This window comes from Mercenaria mercenaria, chromosome 1, assembly GCF_021730395.1.
Source record: "Mercenaria mercenaria strain notata chromosome 1, MADL_Memer_1, whole genome shotgun sequence".
NCBI classification, from domain to species: Eukaryota; Metazoa; Mollusca; class Bivalvia; order Venerida; family Veneridae; genus Mercenaria; species Mercenaria mercenaria.
In genome coordinates this window covers 18,104,256-18,129,398 of record NC_069361.1, presented here as the reverse complement: position 1 = coordinate 18,129,398, position 25,143 = coordinate 18,104,256, and the positions used below count along the sequence as shown (strand labels likewise).

General features: G+C 33.1%; 1 protein-coding gene across 1 annotated transcript; it reads right to left on the bottom strand.

The window, feature by feature from the left end:
• Positions 1-336: 336 nt before the first annotated feature.
• Positions 337-25,143, bottom strand: LOC128556350 (uncharacterized). The gene is made up of 21 exons (XM_053541103.1): positions 25,065-25,143; positions 24,713-24,823; positions 24,351-24,430; positions 23,750-23,848; positions 21,165-21,287; positions 19,575-19,697; positions 18,664-18,786; positions 18,435-18,557; positions 17,135-17,257; positions 16,716-16,838; positions 15,674-15,787; positions 13,252-13,377; positions 11,400-12,285; positions 10,984-11,110; positions 10,615-10,756; positions 7,002-10,148; positions 6,625-6,747; positions 5,799-5,921; positions 3,084-3,137; positions 2,425-2,503; positions 337-1,268 (listed from the first exon to the last, which is right to left on the bottom strand). The coding sequence occupies exons 1-21, from the start codon at positions 25,121-25,123 to the stop codon at positions 1,136-1,138; spliced, it is 6,141 nt and encodes a 2,046-aa protein (XP_053397078.1). The 5' UTR covers positions 25,124-25,143; the 3' UTR covers positions 337-1,135.

Here is a 25,143-nt window from a genome sequence, read left to right as displayed (position 1 = left end):
TGTAAAGTATGATTTTGCATATTTATAATTTATACAAACACATATATCTTGGGTTGTTATGAAAGCTTTAAGCTTTCTTGGATTATTCATGAATCCTCTTTCTAGAAAAATCAGTATTTGAGTAACACTTCCTGGCTTTGATTTCTGCGTACGACAATTGTCTAAGCATAACAATGTGTTTTTGATGATATATAATGGTAAACATATCTGTTAACAGGAAAGCACCGATCCAGTAAAAATTACAGATCTTGAAAATAAAGCTACATTTAACATGATTGAGAACAGCCGAGATAAATGACGAAATAAATGTTATTATTTGTATATGCGATAATGACTGTAACACTGATACGGTTTCTTTCTTCTCTGGCTTACATATAAACGGTATTTCCGAAATGACTTTACATGCTTTTTCATTAAAAAGTATATGAGAATGTTCAATGAATCATTTGTTACATTACACAACAATAAATGGGACACAAAGCTGGAAGAGTTCTTGTTACAAAACGATACATAAGTGACATTCAATGAATCTAGTCGGTTGTTTTGCTGACAAAAATTTGCATAAAATATCTAGTTTTAACAAAGCACTTAGACCTGAAAAAAGAAAATGAATTAACATACACATTTATTTTGATTCAATGTTTCCTTTTAAAATTGGAAGACTGAAACTTAACAATTAGAAAAGGTTATTTAAAAAGCTACACTCTGTTTCATCAATTTCTCTTACGCTTAGTTTTCGTGTAGTCTTCAAGTTTGAAACATTCAGGAAAAGCCTTATCATTTGTACTATTATTCTTTATCTCTATCTACACAAGGATATCGTATAAATCAATTTCATTTGAATCTGGCATAAATATTTAATCAAATATTTCCACATGGGTACTGAATTTATAGTCTTAAGCACTTGAATAGAATAGATGCAACGAAAATACAAAATGCATGGTTAAAGTAATTTGCTAATCAAATGATAACTATCTTTATTCCTTAATAATACATCTGTCCTGATTAATATGAATAAAGAACATAAAAGTGAAAACTAAAGATATTGTAAAACAATCACAATTATCAAGTATTGCGTCCCAAAACTAATGATATATCTTAGACACATTGTCACATCGATTTGAATTGTAATCTGCTATTCAGTCCAGCCGACTTTTGTAGGATTTAAACGCTTGCTGAATGTTGTCTTTTTTGGTCTAAGAGTTTGATCCACTTCTACAACAGGCCCATCAGGAGGGATCTTCATATCCGGAAGTACCTTTACTTTACTACAAATAAATATACTATTTAGTGAATTATGTCAGACATATACAAAAAAAATCACATTTGAATGACTGTTTTAAAATGTGTTGAATTTCTGTTTACTTATAAAGTGATTGCACAACAACCCCAAAACAGTCATGAATATGTTGCAGTTGGAGAACCCAGTAGACAATTTAGAAGATAGGATTGTTTCCATAGAATTCCGAGGCCGCCACCACTTGATGTAAGGACTCAAAAGTGTAGTCATTTGAGTATTGGCATTGTTCTAATAAAACATTACGAAAATCAATGTAAAAAAATCAATACGAATCCCAGTGTAAAACCTTGACCTTTGACCTAATAGTTTGCAAGGGACATATCGACTTGTTATAATGAATATTATTTCAGGTTCTTTGCATATCCATCTATGTACAAAGAAGGTACAGACAGGAAAAAAACGTGATTTTTGATACATCACCTCTAAGTGTGACTTTGACATTTGAGCTATTGGTCTGAATCTTGCACATGGCACATTCTCTTGTTATAGCTAATGGTTTGTCTTGCTCAAAGTTTCTATTCTTTCATAAAGGCGTTATGGTGCGGAACAGAAATATACCTTTAATAGTGACTAATAAACTTGTAATGTTGAATGAATTTACTGCGCTATTAGAATATCATTATAAACGTTAAAGACAGAGGAAGAAACAATTTATCAAGTTTTTCCCTTCAGTTTGATCTTGGCCTTTCAACTAGAGATCACTTGAGTGATTTGAACATCAATTTATTTGTATAAAAGTTATAAACCGGATAACAAAAGTATAGAAAATTATCAGACCGGAAAGTGTGACCTCAACCTTTTAACTAATGATCTAGGCTTTACACACGTCACATTGTCTAGTTTTGTAAATGTATGTGCCATATAACACAGTATAAATAAGTCATCTATTCATATAAAAGTAATTCTTGCTATTCCTTTTGATATATCACTGAAACATTGACCTCCGAAACAACTGGGCATCTAGGTCTGCATTAGACAATATAAAGTCTTTATTATGATTAAGTGTGATGCGTCTATTTGTTCATTATGAAGCATGTACAATTTTCCGTTCATTTCTTTATATATATATATATATATATATATATATATATTATCTTAATTTACTTCTAGTAAAACTGACATACCTTGCGGCTTTAGCGTAGACGAAAATCACAGATATGACGACTATTCCTGTGGCAAGAAGACCACCTGCTACAGCCAATGCTAGAAAAAACAATCCAATAATGAAATGACGTAAGATTTGAAACTGTAAATTGCTTCTGGTTTCACAAATATTCTCAAGTTGTCAATGCATATCACTGACAAAAATTGTCCTCAGCTTAATTCTGACTCAACTATTGTATTTTCCTAAGAAAATATCAATCTACATGTATCTAGATTTTATTTTTGCGAAACACTATATGTCCCGTAATTTCAACCTTTGTCAAATAAAGGCTTAATTAAACAGACCCCATGTATACAAAATGCTTAATGGAAAATAACAATTGAACATATACAAAAGCTTACTTGACTGGTTTACTAAAATGGATGTGGATAGAAGTTCAAATACTCGTGTACAAAGAGATATGTTATGAATATGCCCGTGATAGGTAATAACAATCAAAGGAACAAATATCATAAATACGTAATTACATTCAATACAATAGAAATAAAAACTTTATCCCTTTAATTTCATTGATGAAGATATCTCACGTTTTCAGAATAATTGTAAATTCGTTTGTGAGCTTTTCTTTCCGGCATTTGGAAATGTCAAACAGTTCAAAACAATTGCATATTAGGATACCTATATTTTTTGTCAACTGGCTTTCTGCTGTCTCAGTCTTGTCCTCTGACTCCCCTGAAAATTCAATATTAGGATATTATTCTTCAGACGGCAATCATTTTCCATATTTCGGAGGTCTTTCAAAGCTAGTACAAGAAAACATACAGTATTTGTAATCTATATTACAAAATAAATAATAGTTCTTAATTTATATTCTAAGACTTAAACATTTGTATTACAAAAATAAAAGTAAGCTAATAAAAGAATAGATTTGCCCCTCAGAAGAAAAAAATGATAATTCGATAAAGAATTCAAAAACAAATCACCAAGTTCTATAGCCGATTTGTATTTAAAAAGCTATTTGGATAATATCTGTAACATCGTATATGAGGAAGCCGTCCGACAGCCTACGGAAGGTCGGCGGTTCTACCCAGGTGTCCGTCTGTGATGAAATATTACACAGAGGGACGCCTGGGGTCTTTCTCGATCACAAAAGGCTGGAAAGTCGCCATATGACCTAAAATTGCGTCGATGCGATGTTAAAACGGCATGCCTTCAGATCGTTCGACAACAAAAAAAAATATTTTTTTTTAGGTATCTTGAAATAAATGCTATGTTTCTTAAGAAGGCTTTAAAACTTAATTACTGACAAACTTAATGTTACGGAAACACATGAGAATTTGCTGTTTTTACTACTTTTTACGATGAAAATCGAAAGGCGTATGTCACGCTTTTACTCCAGGTAAACTGTCTCGATTATAAATATCTATATTTTGAAGTCATTATTCACTGCTTCAGTTATAGCGCTATTGGTTATGACGACGGGAAATGTCTTTATTGCCGCGACGGTCCGGGGTTCGATTCCCGACGCGGTCATCTTTTTTTCTTAATCTGGGATGTTTTAAATATTTTAGAAACAAAAATTCATATTCTTATTTTCATAATATGACCAAAACTTCAATTTGAAAAAAAACGATTATTTTTAGCCAAATCTGGAGGCATGCTGCTTATAACCTAACAAAAAGTAACTTTGTACTATTTTCATTTGTTAGTACGTTATGACTGAGGAGGAAAGTCAGTTGTATACAATTTATGTCAGAGACTTTATCTATTGCGTAAAGTCAACTTGAAGTTTAACCGATTTTAACAGTACAAAATTGCATATTGCGGCAACCGACTATTTAGTGGTCGTGCATATATAAATTGAGCGCAATTAGCTTGTATCGTGCCTTCCAGTATTGTTGTAAATTATAGATTATAGTTACTGATGAATTACAAATTAGGATATTCTTCCTTGTTTTTATTGTACAGGAGAACATGCGCTGAATAAACAGAGTTACATATCATATATGAGGCAATAATGAGAAAGAAACATTTTATGCGTTTAATGTTATATTTGTACACGTATTTTCTCAAATACGGCCTCAAAATGAAACAGATTAAAATGTGAAAAAGATAAAACCACATACAGGGAAATTGTAAAAACCAGCCAAAAGAAAACAGCCGACAAATAAATTCAGTGTTCAGCCTCGTGAATATACTCGCTAAATTTTGCTCAAGTGAAAATATCTGGGCGATTAGATATAACAACCGGTCATTTGAAAGCCCACATGATGACATATCCTTCGTATAGAATTCTACAACCTTCAAATGTAATAAAGGTAGTATTATCAAAATAATCTTTAATCAAACCATATGAGCCATGTTTCCTATTTTCTTAATTTAAAACTTAAAAAAACGTTGGGCATATTTATTATTTCAGTTGATAACACATAATATTTCAGTCGATAACACATATATTATCAAGTATAACAAATGAGTTAACCATGCGGCCAAATTAAGTAAACAATCGCAAGTGGACGAATTTTTCTAAGTTAAAGGTATTTGTAATTGATGGTATGCCACAGTATTTGTACTAAGACATGAACTACAGTCTTAAGGTTTCTGCACGTTTTAGAAATCGGAAATGATGGCGTAACGTCACTTTTCCGGAAAACGAAGAATAAAGCCTGGATTCGGCGTACGGAAATGAAAACCCATGCTATAAATAAATGGCCTCCCGTGAGTAAATTTATTTCAGTGGCACTGTTACTATCTTTCTAAAGTTAATATATGATATTAAAAAATCTGAGACGTTAAATAATTCAAAACAATGTCTAAAATCATCTTGAAATGGGCGGTTCACTTTAAGTATGGTCAAAAAGCTCAAAAATAAGCACACCGACCTATACATTTTATTTTACCACATAATAGACCATACATTTATTTACGGCTGTGAGAAGTTTCATAAAAATCTACACTATAGAAATGTTTCTATTCCCGAAAATGTTATGAAAGGTGCGATTTCCCCATAGACTCCCATTATGAAAAAATGTGTGAGGTCCAGTTTTTTCAAATCAGTCTAGCAAGAAAAAAACAAGCACACGATCCTATCATTTTATTTGCTGAATTTTCTAAGCATATTCTGAAGTTTTTAAAAAATCTTGTTTTAATCAAATTCTACATTGTTGAAAAAAAATTCGATCCAAACGTGCTGAACTACCTTAACGAGGTTAGATTTATGAAAAATAAAGGAGTATAATCTTAATCAAATCCAAGATGCCTGTCGATGGGTATTATATGTTATTGATTTGTTTATTTGGTCCAGAAGTATGTTTACTCTATGACTGTCTATATGTACTTAATAAACGGACCACTAACTAGCTTTTATACAAAGCTGTCCTTGCACAACTATACCTTGGCAGTCACGCTCGTTTTCGTGTAATACAAAGCCTATAAAACAGTCACATCGGAAAGATTCCTCAGTGTTTGTACATTTGTGAGCACACCCGGAGCTATCATCGAGACATTCATTGATATCTGCAATGAAAAAAGCAAAGTACTTGGTATTCGTTTCTATAAAGTAGCTGTCAGTTAAAACTCAAAATAATCTTATGTTTGTTTTTACATGTAGTTGTATTTAATTCAAATCGGCAATAATATTCACATGGATGGTTCAAGAAACTATACTTATATCTCATAGTACATTGCTTCGGCTTATTAGTGTTCATATTTTCCTGTTTGGCAACCGACGGGGTTTTTAATGTAATAAGTTGCAACTGAAATGCACATACATCTACTTAAAAATTAATGCAGGAAATAATGAAATTAGCACCACAAACCTGAATATGATCTTAGAAATTTTTAACGAAACAGTGTTGTATGAATCTTTATATTTATCATTATATATGCCTGAAATAAGGTGTTACAAGTGTCCCCTTTCTTAACATTAAGTATTGAGTAGTTACTAAGAAGACGAGAGATCATTAGTAAAAATAAACAAGACCCGATTGAACAACCATCACATGCAATAGATTGATCGAATGCACATCTACACGTTACTACTTTTCTGAACTTTAAAACCCCTTGTGGTGGTTCACAAAGCAGAAAAAAACTACTCTCAAACAAATATGAAATAACAGACTGCTTCATATCAGTTTAAAAGGCTGAATGTATTTTGAAAAAAAAATATCCTTTTCTCATGCATTTATCACTTCTAGATAAGGTTGGAGATATCACATACCAGAACATGTCATCGTGTCTTCATTCAGCTGGTACCCTGTATGGCAACTGCATTCATACGACCCAATAATATTATGACAAAGATGTTCGCATCCACCATTACTGGTTTCACATTCGTTGTCATCTTATGTACCATAATATATGATATAAGTCATTTATCATACAGCGTCATATTTGTAAACTTAATTATAAAAAATTAATTGACGCGATATACAAGAACTATTACATATTATTATCTGGTTTACTAGTAGACTAAATTTAATTTCCAGTAAATGCATTTCAAAAGATAAAATAACAAACCAACATGGAGGCAACATTTAATATGTAATGTGCATGTATAAAATTCAAACACTAGTATGAATCGAACACAATACTCACCATACGCTACAACAGAAAGATAAGCGCCATTAGAAGTAATGTTTGCCACAACATTGCCAGAGATACATTTGTATATGCCAGTGTCATCCGTTGATACCCTTGAAAATGTCAATTGCTGGAGATTTTCATTTGGTATATATTCTTCATTTTTCAGCCACCAATACTGCGGATACGGATTTCCTGTCGTATTACATACAAATACAACTTCTGAGGAGGACAGTACCGTCTTATTATATAAATCAGAAAGAAAAACAGGAGCCAGAGAACAAAATGGGTTCATATTAACTAAGAAGGCAACGTTTGTAGTTACATTGTCTATTGCAATAGACACGTCAGGAATTGCTTGTGTCTCATTCTGAAACAGTTCTATTAAAACATTTTCAAGATCAAGAATTGAACTTCTTATGTTGTCAATATCGGGTACTTCTTCCGCTTCGTAGAGATCATACAGGACAGATACAGCATAAAATACACAATCATTGAATCCTTTGCACTCAGTTTCATTGAAATATTCTTTGCTTATATTTGCCATAGCCACTAACCAGTTGTCTAGAAAATTTATAGATCCTATTGACTCCATTTCTTCGTCTAGATTTTCCATAGAAAAATTTGCAGCAGTAGTGATTTCGTGAAGAAGAGGATCGTCTTTGATTGACGCTTTCGTTTCTTCCATAGCTTTAGTTAGATCTTCTTCTGTCATATTATAATCACTTTCAGCGTACTCCTTGCTTATTCCCATATTATCTAAAGTCATATTCTCCGACAGACCTTCAGTCGTAAACTGTTGTAGTTCCCCCTTTAGGGAATTCATTTCATTGATATACTGCTTTGACTCATTAACAATGGTATGGAGGGAATCAAATGCCTCATGCATAAAATCCATCACAACGGATATCTTTTGACATTTTTCTTCAAAAAGAAGTACCCTACTTGCATAATCGTCATCAATGTCCTCACCTAGCCCAGCAATACTATCAGCGATGTCTAAGCTTTCATTAAGGTACGTTTCAGTAGTGTTTGATTTTTCAACGTCTCTAATATTTCGTAGAATACTTGAGTGAATTTTGGCAGTAGATCTAAAATGAATCTCCCTACGTCTTCGGCCTATACCGATTACATTGCCAATTTGTTTCATCAACATATCGATTGTTGCACGTGCTGCATTCCAAACACTTTGAGCAATATTTTTAAAATTAATTTTAATATTTATGGTGGTCCAGCCTAACTGGAATGCATTAACATCACAAAAGACAGCAAACACTGGGAGATCTTTGGTCGATATTTGGACGTCAAAGCCACAGTTTCTAACGTCAATTATAGTTTTTATGCCGACTTCAAGGACAAGTTCTAACACCTTTGCCGCGGCTCCAAGAGCAAATTTAACACCTTCTAAAGCAAGTTTTGCAGCTTCTAGTACACTTTTTGCGAATTCAAGTCCAATTTGAGCCATTTCAAGAAGACCTTCGGCCACTAGTAAAACTACTCTGGATTTATCGACAACTACTTGAGCCACTGAAACTGCGACTTTCGCGGCCTCAAATGCAATCATAGGCAATCTAACAAATATTTTAGCAAGTTCTAGCAATAAATATGCTGCAGCTCTGACTATCCTGCAAGCTACGTTCGCTAAAACACAAAGTGGATCTGGAAGTTTTATTATACATTTTGTAAATGAACAACAAGGGTATGATACTCTGCCACCCCAAACTCTTTTGTGACATATTCTGCACTTCATACCAGGTATACAAAATGTCTTACATGTTTTTATTTTACAAAGATTATCCACGTCTTTCTGAGCTTTCTCAAGTTTTCTCATAGCTTCTTCGAAAGGTTTCTTGGCTTCGTCAAGCTTCTTTTTGACCGCTTCAAGAGAGTTAATGGCTTTATCAAATGCCGCATCTGCATTTCTTACTTTCGTCTGCATGTTTTCAAGCCATGACTGTGCTTTAGAAAATCCATTCTGGGCGTTTGTGAGCAACGTCTGTGCTTGACTTAATCTCTTATTTGCAGTATCAGCAATGAAATTTATTGCCTTTTTAAGACCATCCAAATAGCTGTCTTTAAAAGAGGAGTTAACGGTTTGTGTTTGTCGGCGATTTCGAACTTTTGATACAAATCTGCCCTTCACCCTAAATGATAGAGCGTTCCAATCCTTACCATACTCTGCAGATATGTCGACTTGTGCTAAAAATATATTCCAAATGTTTCCCTCAATGTATAGATAGAGGCCATTTCTTGTTATAAACAAATCCCCCGTAGCATTCACACCTAGCAAACGCGCAAATACTTGAACTTGCATAACAAAATGTTGACTGCTTGTTGAAAAGGCGCCTCCAATACCTCCCCCGATATCGCATGTTAAGAAGAAATTTAATTTTCTCGGATAAGTTACTCTTCCAATATACCTTAAGGCATTTTCGCCTTTTAGATGTTCTTTTACATTATCAAATCTACTGCACTGTAAAAGACTGTCGCTTGAATACACAAGTTCAATGTCAATTTCACCTAAAGTCAATCCAATTAATTTTACATTAACTGTGTACTTTAGACCAAACCCTGTGAACGAGGAAGCCAATCGTATTAAACTATTCGTCATTTCGTTCAAAGATTTTGCTAGCTTTGTTTTCAAGGCATCCAATTCAGTTTTCAGTAGGTTTTTAAAGCTTATGAAGAGCTCTTGCAAAATAAATTCTGTCTCGTCAAAGAATATTCTAATTATATTTTCCATATTCACGAATGTTACCCATACCTTTTCTAAAACCCGTTTTACATCCATTAATGTCCCAGACACTAACTGCTTCAACATATTTTGAAGAAGAGTTTTCAACGAACTAAGGATAGTTGTAACATCACGTAATATTGCTTGAATTGTATCTTTAAATACAATGTCTAGGGCATTTACTGTAGTGGTAAGTAGCTTCACGATTCTGTCAACACTTTTATCTAAATCTAGAATGTCGTTTTTTATGTCAGTGTCGTAAAATATGTCTTGAACTTCATAATTGACAAAGACATATGCGATATGCCTGTTATGTAACACCCAGTCTCCCAATAATGGAACACCTTTGAATGGGTTAATTTCCAGAAGTACAGAAAAGAAAATTCCAGGCGGGTTCGAAGATTCTCCACACCAGAGCCTCTCTTTACCTGTAATGTAATATATGTTTATAATATCACGAGCCTATTTCAAAGCACCTTTTACATTATGACATTATATGAAAATTCATAGATACCATAAGGAAATTGCAAGCGTACGCATAAACAATAAGGTAACTATTCTCAAATAACATTTCTAATTACTACATATTTCTCAAGAATGATTATTTTTCAAAACAGATATGATAATTTAAAAATGTTTGGACTGCATTGTCGCTTTTATAGAATGCCTATAAATCACAACCTTATAGAACGATAGTACTTTTCTAAAACGTTTGGTTCAAGCGCCGTTTGGTGGCTATAAAGCTCGCTTCCGTAACTGGACTGAATAGTGTAATTATTTCTTGTATTTTAGGATCATTAGGACTAATTTATGCCTTCAACAATAATCATTAGCTATTTTGCTAGGTTATACCTCAGCACTCTAGGATCTTCTTTTAAGTTTCAATTTTCTTACCACCAATAGATGCATACGATTCCACAGCAGCCTCTGCTAGATTTATGGCGAAATCTTTTCCAAACAGTTTCATTTTCAACGTGACTTTCATTTTGATGTCAACAAATATATTCCACTTGTCAACAAAAATAGATGTTAGTAACTGAAAATGAATTAGAGTGATGAAGGCATAACAAAAGGCAACTGTCTCTATCTAATGGTTATATCTGACTGGCTTTATAAAACATAAGTCTAGCTGATAAATAGTCCAACCATAATGTCTAAATGATAACATGATAATGAAATTTGAATTTAAAGAATACATAAGCGTCCTTTTATATTTGCTTTTTATGACCTCTCATTATCTGTTGGAAAGTGAACATGGTTTACATTTTTCACACTCGGCACGTCAAAATAGATATCCGCATTGCCATCAACTATCCACGCCGTATCCGATTTCAAGTTTTCGTTTATGAGCATATTTCCTCCAACCCAAACATCACCACGATCAAAGACACTGAAATTTTGAATTTAGTTAGTAAACTATACTTTTGAGGAAAGTCTGCATCTGTAAAACTAGTAAGATGCACCAAAAAGTCTGAACATTCCTTAATGTGGTTAAAAGCTACTCGTTTTAATTAAAAAAAAAAAACAGATGTAAATTTGACATTGTTCAAGTAAAATAGCCATTAATATATAAGATAGGTTATATAATTAATAAAATAGAAACAATTATAAAACATTTTTGTTATCTTATGCGTCTGAAATATAAAACAAATTGGCTTTTTAATACTTTATGTACTTACGGATATTTGAAAGTTGTGTCTCCGTTCCATAGTTTAAGTTCTGACTTGTGACTATGAACATTTATTCCATTAACAACAGAAATACCAATCCCTCTTGGAAGAATTTCAAGACTGTATTTTTGTTTTAACTGTTGAAATATATTAACGTTTTCCAAGAATTTTCTCGACGCTGTTGGTATCATTAAGAAAACACTGCCTCCGTTAGCGTGACACAGGTCGACAATGACACAAAATTTGTTGCCTTTCATCGGAACGGGAAGTTTGACATCCCTGCCTAAAACGCTCAACGAAAAGTTAGAATCAAACGTAAAAGCGGTGTAAAGATGATCCTTTTTTACGGGTGCACCATCACACCATTCCTTTTCGTCCATGTCCTTACCATAGATTAAATCGCTTTTCATGTCTTGAACTGAAAGTACTGAATCACTAGATTTATCAAAGCTTATCCAGTTAGGTAGAGTTGGAAAGAGGGAAACTAGCAAAGTTCTGAAAAAGGAACCATGAGATATGAAATCGAATATATCAGACTCCACAAGCTCAAATGATTTACAGTCAGGTTGTGTTTCGTTGCTTACAAACACTGAACCGTCCTCTGTGTTATATGTAGTACCATGGTTAAGGTTGAACTGTCCTTCAGACATCATTACTTCCAAACCACGAATCGATATTGGTAACGACAAAACATTAACTTTGACAAAAGTTATGCCAAGTGTAAAGAAGACTGATGGCTGTTTGACCAGGCTATACCACTCTGACGTTGAAGTTAATTGTATATTTGTATCTGTACCATGCGTACATCCTGTTAGTGGCAAAACGAAGCATGCTTTTGGCAGCAGACCGCCGCCTATTTCATACCTTTCGAAAACATCCCCATCTGGATTACCGCCTGTAAAAAAACATTTTTAAATGTTTATACCTAATTAACGCGTATTCATATCAAATGAACACACATTTATTTTATAACTTCACTTGGTATAAAATTTCTTCAAACTGCTGCTTTATTTACTTTTAGTAACTCAAATTGAACAACACAGTATGTCAAATAACGACATAATTTTAAGCTTAAGCACTGTATTGCGCAAGGCATTTAAAATGATATTCTTTTATCAGACATGTCTAAAAATTTTTCAAAAGTTACGCTCGAAAAAGTGCCTGAAACTCTACAGGATGGAAGACATCCATCTTTTATTATTTTAGGCAATAGACGCACGTCTACATGCATCAGAATTCTTGGCTGAAAGTGATTTAAGATGAACATGACCAAACTGAACAGCAAGGACAACAAGTGATCAATTCTAAAGAACTTTCCTACTAACTCCTTCCACCATTCTGATGCATCATATTCATGTAAGACGTACATGATCTAGGAAATACGGATTAAATAAATTCCGATAAACAATAACATAAAAACATTCAAACCGAGTTTGCTATTACTTTTCTTGCCGGTAAGTTCCCAAACGCACCTTTTTACGACTGTTTTAACCATGTCCTTTTGGATTCATGAATCCGGTCAATATTTCAGTAAAATGGATTTCCAAACGGGCCTATGCATGAAGTGCAAGGATGATACACATTTCTAGACCTCTAATGATGAGAAATAATCCGCTGTTATTTTCCACATTGTGATTTATGCTTGCAAAGAAACTGCTTGCAATTTTGTTTTAGCTTGTACATACTCCTTTATTTCTCCAAAAGACTTTGCCTAGTATGTGGTTTGTAACTTTTCCTGCGTCATTGAATTGTATTAGAAGTATTGTGTGTCAATTATAGTTTAAATATATAATAAGCTGGGGATTAAAAATCAGACATAAATAGATTTTTATTAATCTAAGATATAGAATGTAAGTCATACCTCCTGGACATGTTATTCCGTCTGCGTGTAACTCGCGGCCGTCGTAACATCCGCATTGGTAAGCGCCTTCTGTATTCATGCAAACCTCTTGACATCCACCGTTATGTGTAAGACACTCGTTAATATCTAAAATAAACAGCTAGGTTGCTTTATTGATTATTAAATAAGAAATACGCAAAACATTATTATTTTGCAAAGGACGGAATATGATAAGGACCAAAAATGCCCCCCCCCCCCCCCCCCCCCACTAAATATGCATGTAAAACTTCCGTTGAAAAGATATTTGATCATTTAGAATGGGGGTATAGAAAACTATTTTGCAATATATTTTAGTTTATATTGCTGAACCCTATAAATTGTATGTCGTTACAATACACAGTGATCCAACTTCTTGAAACGAATTTAATTTTGTATTCTAAGAAAGAATGATCGTGCAAAAACAAGGGAGATAACTCTTTCTTGTAAGGACCACCGAAAACTCTTAAGAAATAAGATTTTTTTTTATTTTATACATCTACATTGGCTTATTCTCTAACTATTATGTCTGTTTCGTTTTATTTCGTATTAAGAAAATTTCTAAAAATAAAATTCAAAACTTTCATTTCATATGCGTTACCATAGCAACATAGAAACAGTTTTGCATTTTTTGGATTTAGAGTAATTTAGCGAGTTATTTCACATACTTGATGAAATATTAACCTTTTAAAATAAAACATTTTGCTTCTATATCTCCTTACATATTTAGTGTTTTGTTTTTGTTTCGTATACAGAATGTTCTTCTTGTTGTGTGACATTCGTATAAAACTAAACATTCGTCGAATAAATCAGGAGGCAGGACTTTGTCTTACAAGTTTCCATTTTTTCATAGTTTCGGTGATTTTTTATTTAAATATGTAATGAAGTCTCTTCATCAAGTAAGTTGAAAAAACGACATAGGTGTTCATTTTACTTGAATAAATAATATATGAGTTGAATATTACTAAATCCTTACCACATAATTAAAACACGTACCCGCAAAAATGTCGCCGGAACCGAGTAAGATCGGTATTACAACTATGGACGCATATCTATGTAGTTTATTCAACTTAATTTAATCAAAAACGTTTCCTTTGACACGAAACTATAATATCGATATGAGAAGCACGAAATATACATTATCGTATGTAAGATCATTACGGAAGGCACGTGCAGTTTCCCGCCAAAATGCCCTTATATATGTAACGTAAAATGCTTCCGATTTCCTGCAAAAGATCTTTGGTTATAGATGAAAGAAATTTTTTTATTTTACTCCATTATGTTATATTCTAATTACAATTGTTGCATTTATATTATATATTGCGTTTATATTATATCATTTCAGCCGTCGTGCGTACCGATTGCGTCAGAGAGACTTATGTATAAACTACGTCATATATTTTACATAAAAGAACTATCTACATGTGTCTACTAGTTGCGGTGTGCATGAGTTATCTTTCTTGTCTCTATAACCAATTTTCTTTTTAAACAACTTTAATTACACTTTATTCTTTCTTTAAAAATGCCACATAAACAAAATCAACTTGAATATAATCCCGAAATACAATTCACGTAGATCTAAAACACGTAACTGATCATTAGAATGTCTAGATCTAGTTTCAGTTTCACTTTTGTATTAAACTCGGCTCTAAACATTTAATTTTCTTATAAAAACAACTTTTAGTTATCAGTTTCATAATTAGAACAAAACTCCCGCGTATCTGTTTGACGCTCGGTTGCTTAGAGATGAGCACGTTATCCTGTTTCCTTCAAAGAAAAGTGAGAAAAAAGTGGAAATTCAATATGAGCCGGAGCGGGTGTCAAGCTGATTTATTCTGAAAATGTATATTTTAGTAACCTTATTTTCTCAGCAAAACTTCAGCTTGACACCAGGTCCGGCTCACAATGAAAATCGAGCATGTAGTGTGTAAATCGCATGTAAAAACGGTAAACGTCACGACCTCGACTATTTTAAAGGTCTGAGTCGTACAAATAACTTGGTTTTGAAGTTTTTAAAAGTCATAGTTTTAACGATTATGATCTTCTTTTTTGTTTTAGACAGTTAAAATTTCAATTATTGAGTTTTCATATTCTAATTATTTAGGGGGCCATTTCGCATATCTTATCATATCCCGTCCTTTGACACAGGGCTTGGTGTAAATTATTTATTACATAAATACTTTTAGTATTCTCTAATATTCTATCACTGTGGGTTATGGCTACGTACATGTATTAGAATTCGTACCATATGAATAAATCTTTTTATAGACGGTTATTCTACTGTTCACTCTCTGTCTGAAATATATGTTTCAATCATCTATTTAAAGATTTACACCTTTTATGAGTGACCACTAATAGACAGATGTACGCGATGAGTTTATTTAAACTTTACATGTATATTAGATACCTGTTTCGCAGTGCGCAGATGTATATCCAGACATACACGAACAGGAATACGAATTTAATCCATCTTTGCATGCGCCGCCATGCTCACAGGTGACTCCTTCACAGTCATTTATATCTGTAAAATATATTTGTAAATAAACTTAGAAAAAAAGATTCCCAACTATTAGAGATTATTAAAAGTTGAAAAGTAAATCCTGAGGAGTGATAATTTAAAACAGGAATTAGCTACATGGTCAATAGTCGCATTATTATTTGCGATTTCTGCCTTGAACTATCTGACATCTATCTTAAGGAAGAACTCGAGTACGTGAAATCATTAGCAAGAGCTACACAATTCAAACGGTGGACTCAACAAATAATATGTTGAATCGTTTGGCTCTGGAGAAAATTATCAAACTCATAACACGTTGAAACAGAAAACAAAGTCTTTATAAATATCATTATACATGTTAAAACTACAAATCTGAAACATACATTTATTTTTATATTCAATCGTTAAAATGTGTATAGAGTTGTTTCAATACTGCTTATTCAATTACAAATGTACACTATGAAATCGCTTGAATATGCTTCCCAAATATCACATGCTCTATTTGCGGTAGGAATTTTGTTTCAACGAAAACAAATCATAAAGATATTGAACTTTGAGATAACACTACATGAAAAATGTAAAAAGAATAATGGTAGAATATTGATTAAGAGAACTTCATCTTTCATATGTCAATTAGTAGGCGTCTTCTATTAGAAAGTATATGTGCCTTCTCAATGAAAGTAGCTCATTGGAGACTGTAAGGATTAATAATGACAGTCAGTGTAAACCTCTCATAAGAAATCGAATTTAATATCCATTTTCTTCTTACTCAGTTTGAGTATCAGTTAAGCAAAGAAGACGATTAAGCTATGTGTATTCTGCAATACAAATCGGATGCCGAGCGTACCGGTGAGGAAGCATTTCAACGTCAATTTCCTACATTCCATTACTTTTAGAATGAAATCAAAATCAAGTCTAGATACTATCTTGACGGACCTGGCCTTTGACTTACCAGAGCACGTTTTCAAGTCTTCTTGTAATTCATAACCTGTATCACAACTACAGGCAAAGGATCCAGGTTCATTCTGACATCTCTGTGAACATCCAGATATGCCTTCTTTACATTCGTCAATGTCTAAAATGCATGATATATAAAAATGTTAAAATTGTATCCATTTTATAGAGCATCATAACTGAACACATTGATTGTCATTTCAAGGCATTTTGTACGTTTGTGCAATGGAATTCAGTTTCATCAGTATTAAAGATAAATTAAAGTAAATCTTTGGAATATAAAGTGAACGTTATTTCAAATAAGATATGACCATCTTGAAAATTACTCAAGAAATATTGACTGATAACTAAATATTAATGTGATAATTCGTCATCTTTGCTTCATGCTAGCCGAATTTTAAGAAGGTAAGTGGATACCAAAACAAGTTTTTGCGTTTGTTCCTTGCTGAAAGCCATCTTTACATTCGCAGTGATATGTTCCGGGTTCATTCACACATGTCTGATTGCAGCCGCCGTTTGCCTTGAAACATTCGTCGATGTCTATCATTTGGAAATACAAAATACAAAATAACTACATATAAATATATTCCAGATGTTCTCTTACGAAAATATATGTATTTTTTTTATTTATTTTGGGTTTAACGTCGCACCGACACAATTATAGGTCATATGGCGACTTTCCAGCTCTGATGGTAGAGGAAGGGCCATTATAAGAGAACTGTTGCTACATCTGATATTGCAGGATTTTATTCACACGAAGCATGATCTGGTCTTGTAAAATTAACGACCGTTATAATGACCCTTTTATTATAAACCTCCATTTTTGTTGTTGTTGTTTTTTAACCAAACATGACTTTAAACTTTTCTAAAACAACATATTGTAGTAGTGTATACAGAATCAGACTTGTACCTAGCGCAATACAGATGCTGATATTTCTCGGTTCATATTTATTAAGTGCAACCCGTACTTTTACACAACCCGTACTTTTACAGAATATTTGTAGGTGTATAAAAAGCAAATTAAAAGTGGTTAGAATGGTATCATTTTAGATGATACTTATTCAGTTCAGATAAACAACATGTTATTTAACAGATTATGTACAGTAAAAGTACACCGTAGAATATTTCAATTAAGTACCTAAACACTTGAAATCGTGCTTATACTAACTATTTGTTCAGTGCCCTCTCGGAGCAATATTGAATGAAATGTATTTTACAAGCTTTTAAACATTTTATATGCACGTATAGTTGTGTTACATTCTATATATTATTAGGTTATTTAACATTTTTCCGTACAATACGGAGATATATTTAAAGTTCACAGGTGAGAAAACCACATTGGACGTGCCGCTAGGCGAGTCCAATATGGTTTTTCCAGCTGAATACGAGTCCAGATATATCTCTTACTGTACAGTACAATGTTAAGTAATCTTTTTATTCTATATCTATTTTATTTTCTGCTGTTTCTGATTTCAAGACGCATTATCAATTTCCGTACATGGAGTGCCTACTTCACCCGATTTACATTCGTAACATTTTCACGCGTCTCTGGCTTTATCGTATGTTTAACATTGGACAGTTGAACTGTCCAAATACGGAAAAATACAGGTCTTTTGTACGCACATGCGTCCAATACGGTAATGTATTGTACGGTCACGTGTTGAAAATAAAGGTTCAAGATAAACAAAATAGATATATTAAAATTTTAATTATTCACCTTTACAGCTAGCGCCATTGTCGCTAAGTTCATACCCTTGATGACATTCACATTTATATGAGCCAACAGTGTTGACGCAGTAAACTTCACAATTAGCACTCCCATCTACACATTCATCGATATCTGTCCAAATTAAAAAAAAGATTTAAAATAATGTCATGCAGAAAAGAAACCCGTTCTCATGTCAAAATTTGAAATATATTCGCGCCAAACCTGTTCATTATATTACCTGCACACGATTTTCCGTTAATTGCTAGCTGGAATCCTTTATTGCAAGCACAGGAAAATGATCCAACAGAATTTTTACATGTGTGCTGACATCTAGGTGTCCCTTTTGTACATTCATCGATATCTAAAATGTTACACGTACAATGGCAGTAATTTATATTATTATAATAATAGTTATTAATAATCACTATACATGAATTAAAATTAAATATAATCTGAAGGTGGTTGATCAAATTTAGGTCTAAAGGTCTGTTCTGATTATTAAAACCTATTTATGGGCTATGAGAGGTTAATGCATATTAGATTTTCACTATAAGTATTTCTCCTGTAAGAAGGGCAGCATACATACGAGGTGTGTTCAATAAATAAGCGGGAATGTGCTCTAATTTTTTCATACATACTCGTATTAATTTGAGAAAGATATTTAGTCCATAGAATTATAATAATATAAGCATCGATTATATTTTTAAAGATTAACTTTAGGAAATACATGCCATTTTGTAAAATAACTGTTATCTCCTTTTGCTTACCTTGGTTGTGCAGCCAAGATTAATTGCAGGTACATGAATTCGGAAGCTAAACGCAGATTTTACTTTTAGTTTAGATTGTTAAACATTCAATTTTCTATTAAATGAAAATGAAAAAAACTAGAAATGATACTGAAATTAAAAGAAGTAATCTGTTTTTAATACCTTTACTGTACAGAAGGCTTACAACAAATGTTTTGTTTTTTTTAAAAAACTATGAAATATGCATTTCTAGTAGAGATCCAACTCTATGCAAATGGTCCCTTTGTTTCTTATCTAAATATCAAGTAGAATATGTATGAAAATTTCATTTCTCAAGTTACGTTAAGCGATTACAGTAAGTAATAAATAAGCTGGAAATTAGTCAAACTGTTGTAAATATAACCTTTGCATTTTTTACGATCTGAAGACAATTCGTAACCACTTCTACATGAACACTGAAATGAACCAACAGTATTGCCGCATGAGTGATCACATCCCGCAATTCCCTTGGCGCATTCATTGATATCTGAATCAAATCAAATTAAATATATATGAACTTCGACATCTATAAATGTTTAGCCGTCAGTTCTTATGGACTTGAAGTTTTATGTGGACAATATGGCTACAAGCATAAATATAATCAAATCGAATACGCTGTTGCTTTTCTTAAAATTGTATAACTTCTATTGTTTTTCTTAAAATTCCATGCATGTTATAAACAGATTAATTTTTTGTCTAGGTAGATGTGATATGTAAGAAGAGCCATTGCATGTCCTTACAGATTGAGATATAAAAATGTAATAAAAGTCAATAGGTTCAATAATACATTAGTTTATGTTCATCAGCCTTCAACTCTTTAAATATATGAGAAATCACCTATAGAAATAATTACTAACAATAAATCAGTCATAACCAAAATTGGGGCAGCCAAATTGTAAACGAAGGCATTAAGATGCCATGCATGCAATGATAAATACTGTCAGAAGATAATGATAAAATGCAGTCACTTTTGTCTGAAGTTCATTTTTATTACAGGAATAAATTATTTTGTGGTCTAGTGTCCTTCGTATATGTTTTTTACACATAGCAGGAGATCCAATGTTTAAACAATTTTCAATTACGTTTAATCAAAACGCGAATGCAATAAATAACTCTTAGAGTTTGAAGAGATTTTGTGAGAACGTAGATTTTTTTTTCAAAATAAACAATATTAAAATAATTCAATCTTATAAATCAGACAACATAAATCAAGATATTTGCTTGTAAGTTGGGATATATATTGTGCTGTAGTGTATACAGTTTTTTTATATACTTGAAAAGCTCTCGACTGAAATTGCATAACACTGTCTGCTTTCGTTGAATGATTAATAGGCATAAAAACGTCATGTTATTAACTTATGGTATTTATTTCAGTTCTTGAGGTTAGAAAGTTTGTTGTTTTTTTTTTTTGTTTGTTTCTGCTTAATTTTGCACAAGCAACATTGAAGTGTTAGCTTTGCAATTGTGTATTTTTTCCCCATCTTTGAGTATACTTTGGCGCCCAATCTCATTAAGTTTTGCCTTTCCATCCGCAGCGTTGGTCCTTATTTCAAAATAAAATGATTTTACAACTGCCACGTTCGATCTTTTTTAATGTCTCACAGGTCTTTTTTAATTTATTAAATGAATACGTTTGTTTCACAGTATTTACATTTTACCTGACATAAACAATTTTATGGTAGTACAGTGACTATCCTTGGTCAATTTTCATCTACTTGAAAATGTTCATGGATACATGAAGCGTTTACAATTTAAAATTTGCGATATTTCTTATGTGGAATATGACGCGGAAAGATGCGTGAATAGAAGCAAATAAAAAAACTTTGCCTAAACTTGGCAAAAATGTTCAATTTATTTCGGTAGACAATATCACAGACATTAACATTAATCCACCTCCTCATCCAATCCCCCAACTTCCCCACATACATCATAAATAATGTGAAGGGACGCATACCTTGACAAGAATATCCGTCAGCAAGAAGCTGATAACCACTGTTACACGAACATCTATAGGACCCGTGCGTATTCGTGCATTTATGATCACATTTGTTCGAACTTGCAGAACATTCGTTCACATCTGAAGTGAAAACAAATGTACACGATGAAGAGTGAATACCTCATACCGTATACATTTTTGTCGAAAAGACACACTACTGGCAACTACAATTTATTTTTGTTGCCAATAGACTTCTAGAGATATCCAATCATATCTACTGGGCACCATATCACATCAACCTACATATTACTTTGAACTAGTTAAATAATTCTAGCCAATCCTTAGGCCGTGGAACTACCTCTCTAACAAAAGCTGTGAGCTTTATGAAAAAATGCAACTATTCAAGTTTCATGAAGCAAATATAAACATAACAAAATCAACGCTTTTAATAAAGCTTGTAAAGCTCTACACTCAAGTTATCTATATATTTTGTATAGACGTGGAGGATGAATTCACGGATCTACTTTCCAGATTTTATTTACTTCACAACAGCGGGTGTTAAGTGCTGTGTGGCGGCCGTAAAACGTCGCCCCGACTTCATCTCAGTGTTGTTATATTTTCTGCCCTTCGGGATCATGATTTCAACTCATTTAGATTTGTAGATTGAATACTGCTTAAGCCGGTGCTAGGGGGCGTGGGCAGTGTTGCATTTTCCATTACTGCTCATGAACAGACTCAATCAAACCGAGTCTGCAATTTTCACTGTTTGCCTTGTTCTCGGTGCTTCCGAGGGATCTACTTTCCAGATTTTATTTACACCATTTGCCCTCTGCTAAACTAGCATTTTGAATTATAATTGTTGACCAAGATTGATTTAATGACAAAAGGAAGGAACAGATGTGAACATGTTTATTCTTTAAAATTTATAAAATAGGCCATTACCGATTGCATTATGTAAATTGTGGTTTAACATATGCTATAAGGCGTAAAACATTGTTTCCGGTATCCCGACCTACCCTAAAGTTTTGGCCGACCCTAAATCTTTTTATGGCCTTGGATCATTTTTTTCACCTTTTTAACAAAAGGTTGCAAAACTGCACTTTCTATGCTTTAAACATGGTCAGTGATGTTAGAAATCAACTTACTGATGCTCTAAAGGCATAACCCCCTTATTTGTATTCATTTTATTTTACCCAAAAATAATTTCAGAAAAGTCTCACTTAATAAAACAATCCCCAAAAAATATTTTTCGACCTACCTACCCTAATTTCTTTTAGCATGTAACCGGAAACAAAGAATTTTTTAATGCCTAACGATATTTCATATCTGAACTTATTCAAATTGAACGTATATCCACTGTTCAAAAGAGATAACCCGCCTGTTACTACTTTACGTAATCATCCAAAACCTAGCTGACTTTTTTTGTAAAATCTAACTGTATGAAGACAAAATTTACAATAACAGTAACGAAGTATCTATTATAAAACTTGATAATTCATCATCAATGAGATCAATAATGGAATGCATATTTACAAAATCTGCAAAAGCAGTCAGTATCGAATATCCCACCTCACGTCCCACCCCACCCAACCCCCAAGTTCAAATAGCTGCTCAGCGGCTCTCTCTCAAACAGTTTTACATAACTGTGGAGAAATCTGTAGGGAATTTTGTTCCAAGCTCTGACGACGTTACGTACCGGTTCTCTTACATTCTTTTTGTTCGACAAGCGCCTAATACGGCGATCAGTTTCGTCCCCATTTATATGGGATTTTATTATTGACTACAAGCCGCTCAATCAAGTATCCTGATCCGATTATATTTGCAGCTGTTAGGTCACCCGAGCTGTATGGGGGCGGACATTGACTTGCACCATGATTATACAAATTTTGCCTGTAAATGTGAGGTATTTGTACTTGACGAAAAGAATCGTTCTGATAACGTTTAAGTTCCCGTTAACCATCATGACGTCAATCTTGGTTTGCAGTGAAATACTGTTCCATTTCATGAAGGATCAGTATCAAAACTGGTCTCTTTCAAAGGCGTAGTTAAAGGCAAACCGTTCCTCATAACATTGATACACATCCGCCTGCCCTTCATCATTTGAACTTGAACTTGAACTCATCTCGCCCACTTAGTCCTAATCCATATCAGATGCTGCCGTACCTGACGTAAACACTGTTGGCGGTTTCTAGGTGTAAGCACTACACCGACATATTACCAAAACGTATGCATGCGGGCTGCAGTAATGTGAATTGTCGTAGTATATTGACAAGAAAAGAAGAAACGTTTTAAAGTTTCGAAAATTTTCGTATGATAAATTAGCAACAGGAAATTTTCTGCATTTTGATGATAAGACGAAATTCCGCTACCGAAATGTAAGAATTGAAGGTTTTTGCATTAAATTTGACATCGGACTTTCTCCGTTCTCGGAGCCAAACGAATACATTTCAGACAATACATAAAAGACAAAAGGCAACTTAAAAAAAGATATCATGATTGCTTATTGTGTATTTTAATGACATAAACATTGATAAATTACACCTTAGAAAAGTTATCCCTTAACCTTGAACTTTAGAAGAGCAGAAAATATAAATATAGATTACCTGCACATCGTGGAGAAGAGAATCCAGCAGGACAGGTACACTTATCAGGTTGCACGCATGTTCCTCCATTGGGGCATTTTGTTGATCCAAAACATTTAGCTAAAAGTAAAAAATCTATTAGTATAACACTGACGAGGGAAAAGGCGATTTTTCTGTGAACATGCATATATCTTGTTGAATACCTATAAAACAGGATTGTCGTATTTTTATGTAAATGTAATTGTATCATCACTAAGAAAACGTCACCAGCACCGAGAACAAAGGTGGGATTGTAAGGTACGTCACTTAGTACACCTATCAATAGAAAATGTTTTGTTCTTATAAATGTCTATGATAAAGCAACACAATATTTCCATTGTACTGGTTAAGTAGCTTATACTTTGCATATATTCTAAGGTGCGCATTTAATATGTTCTCCCTAAACAAATTTTAAATGGTAAGAGCAGTAGCAATATAGTAGTCAAATGGTTACAATGGCCCGAACAATTAATTATTTAATTAACTTTGAAGTTTCAAACTTGTGCTTGGAGAACCATCTTCACTGGCTGAAATTATTTTCATATAAAATGCTAAGAACTAAATGAATGAAACAGAGCCTTACGAATAGAGCAGTCGCTACCAGTATAACCACTACAACAAACTTTTCTGTAACATGTTCGCCTGCAGCTGTAACTTTGTCTTCTGTGTCATCAGCATTAAAAATTTATATAAATAATTCAAGTCTGCTATCATTAGGACAATTACCAGATTATAAAGCAATTTGCAATGTACATCATCTAACGGTTGTGTACTTCATCCACATACAGATAAGATGCAAATATTTCCTAACACTGTAGCAATAATACATATTGATAAATATTAAGTAAGGTAACTATGTGTAATACAATTCTACAAACAGTGTCAAACAGATATATTTTACCAATATTAGTATATATACAACCAAGATAAAAGAATAGAACATACTTGTATTTTGAACATCTACCAATTAACCAGCAACCGGTTGTTGTCTTTGTTTTCTTGTAGCAGGTAGCGTAGCAGGTGTAGCTTTCTGTGCAGTATCCAGCATGCCTTACACTGTAAGTACATTATCTTTTTAAAATACTGGTATTTCGAAACAATGCGAATAGTTTGTCCAGTGGCATTTGTAATGCGTACTTTTTTGATATGTATCAGACAGTAAAAATATAGTGCAGAAAACATTTGTAATAAAAGATACAAAAGTATATTACATTGTTACCCAAAGTTTTAAAGAAAACAGTATTAACTTTTATAAGATATATTCAAGTAAAAGGTACATAACTTAATTCATAATTACCCTATGAAATGAATTAATATGCCAAGAACCAGGTAAAGCTTTGTATCCGTCACCATCATTCAGATCATGCACCTTTTCG

Excerpts from the sequence above, each read along its gene's own strand:
- LOC128556350 (XM_053541103.1), bottom strand. The coding sequence starts at position 25,123 with ATGATGGTGACGGATACAAAGCTTTACCTGGTTCTTGGCATATTAATT. Across the intron at positions 19,698-21,164 it reads TGACGGATATTCTTGTCAAG|ATATCAATGAATGCGCCAAG; the intron begins GTATGCGTCCCT and ends GATTTGATTCAG. Across the intron at positions 5,922-6,624 it reads AGACACGATGACATGTTCTG|ATATCAATGAATGTCTCGAT; the intron begins GTATGTGATATC and ends TTTTCATTGCAG.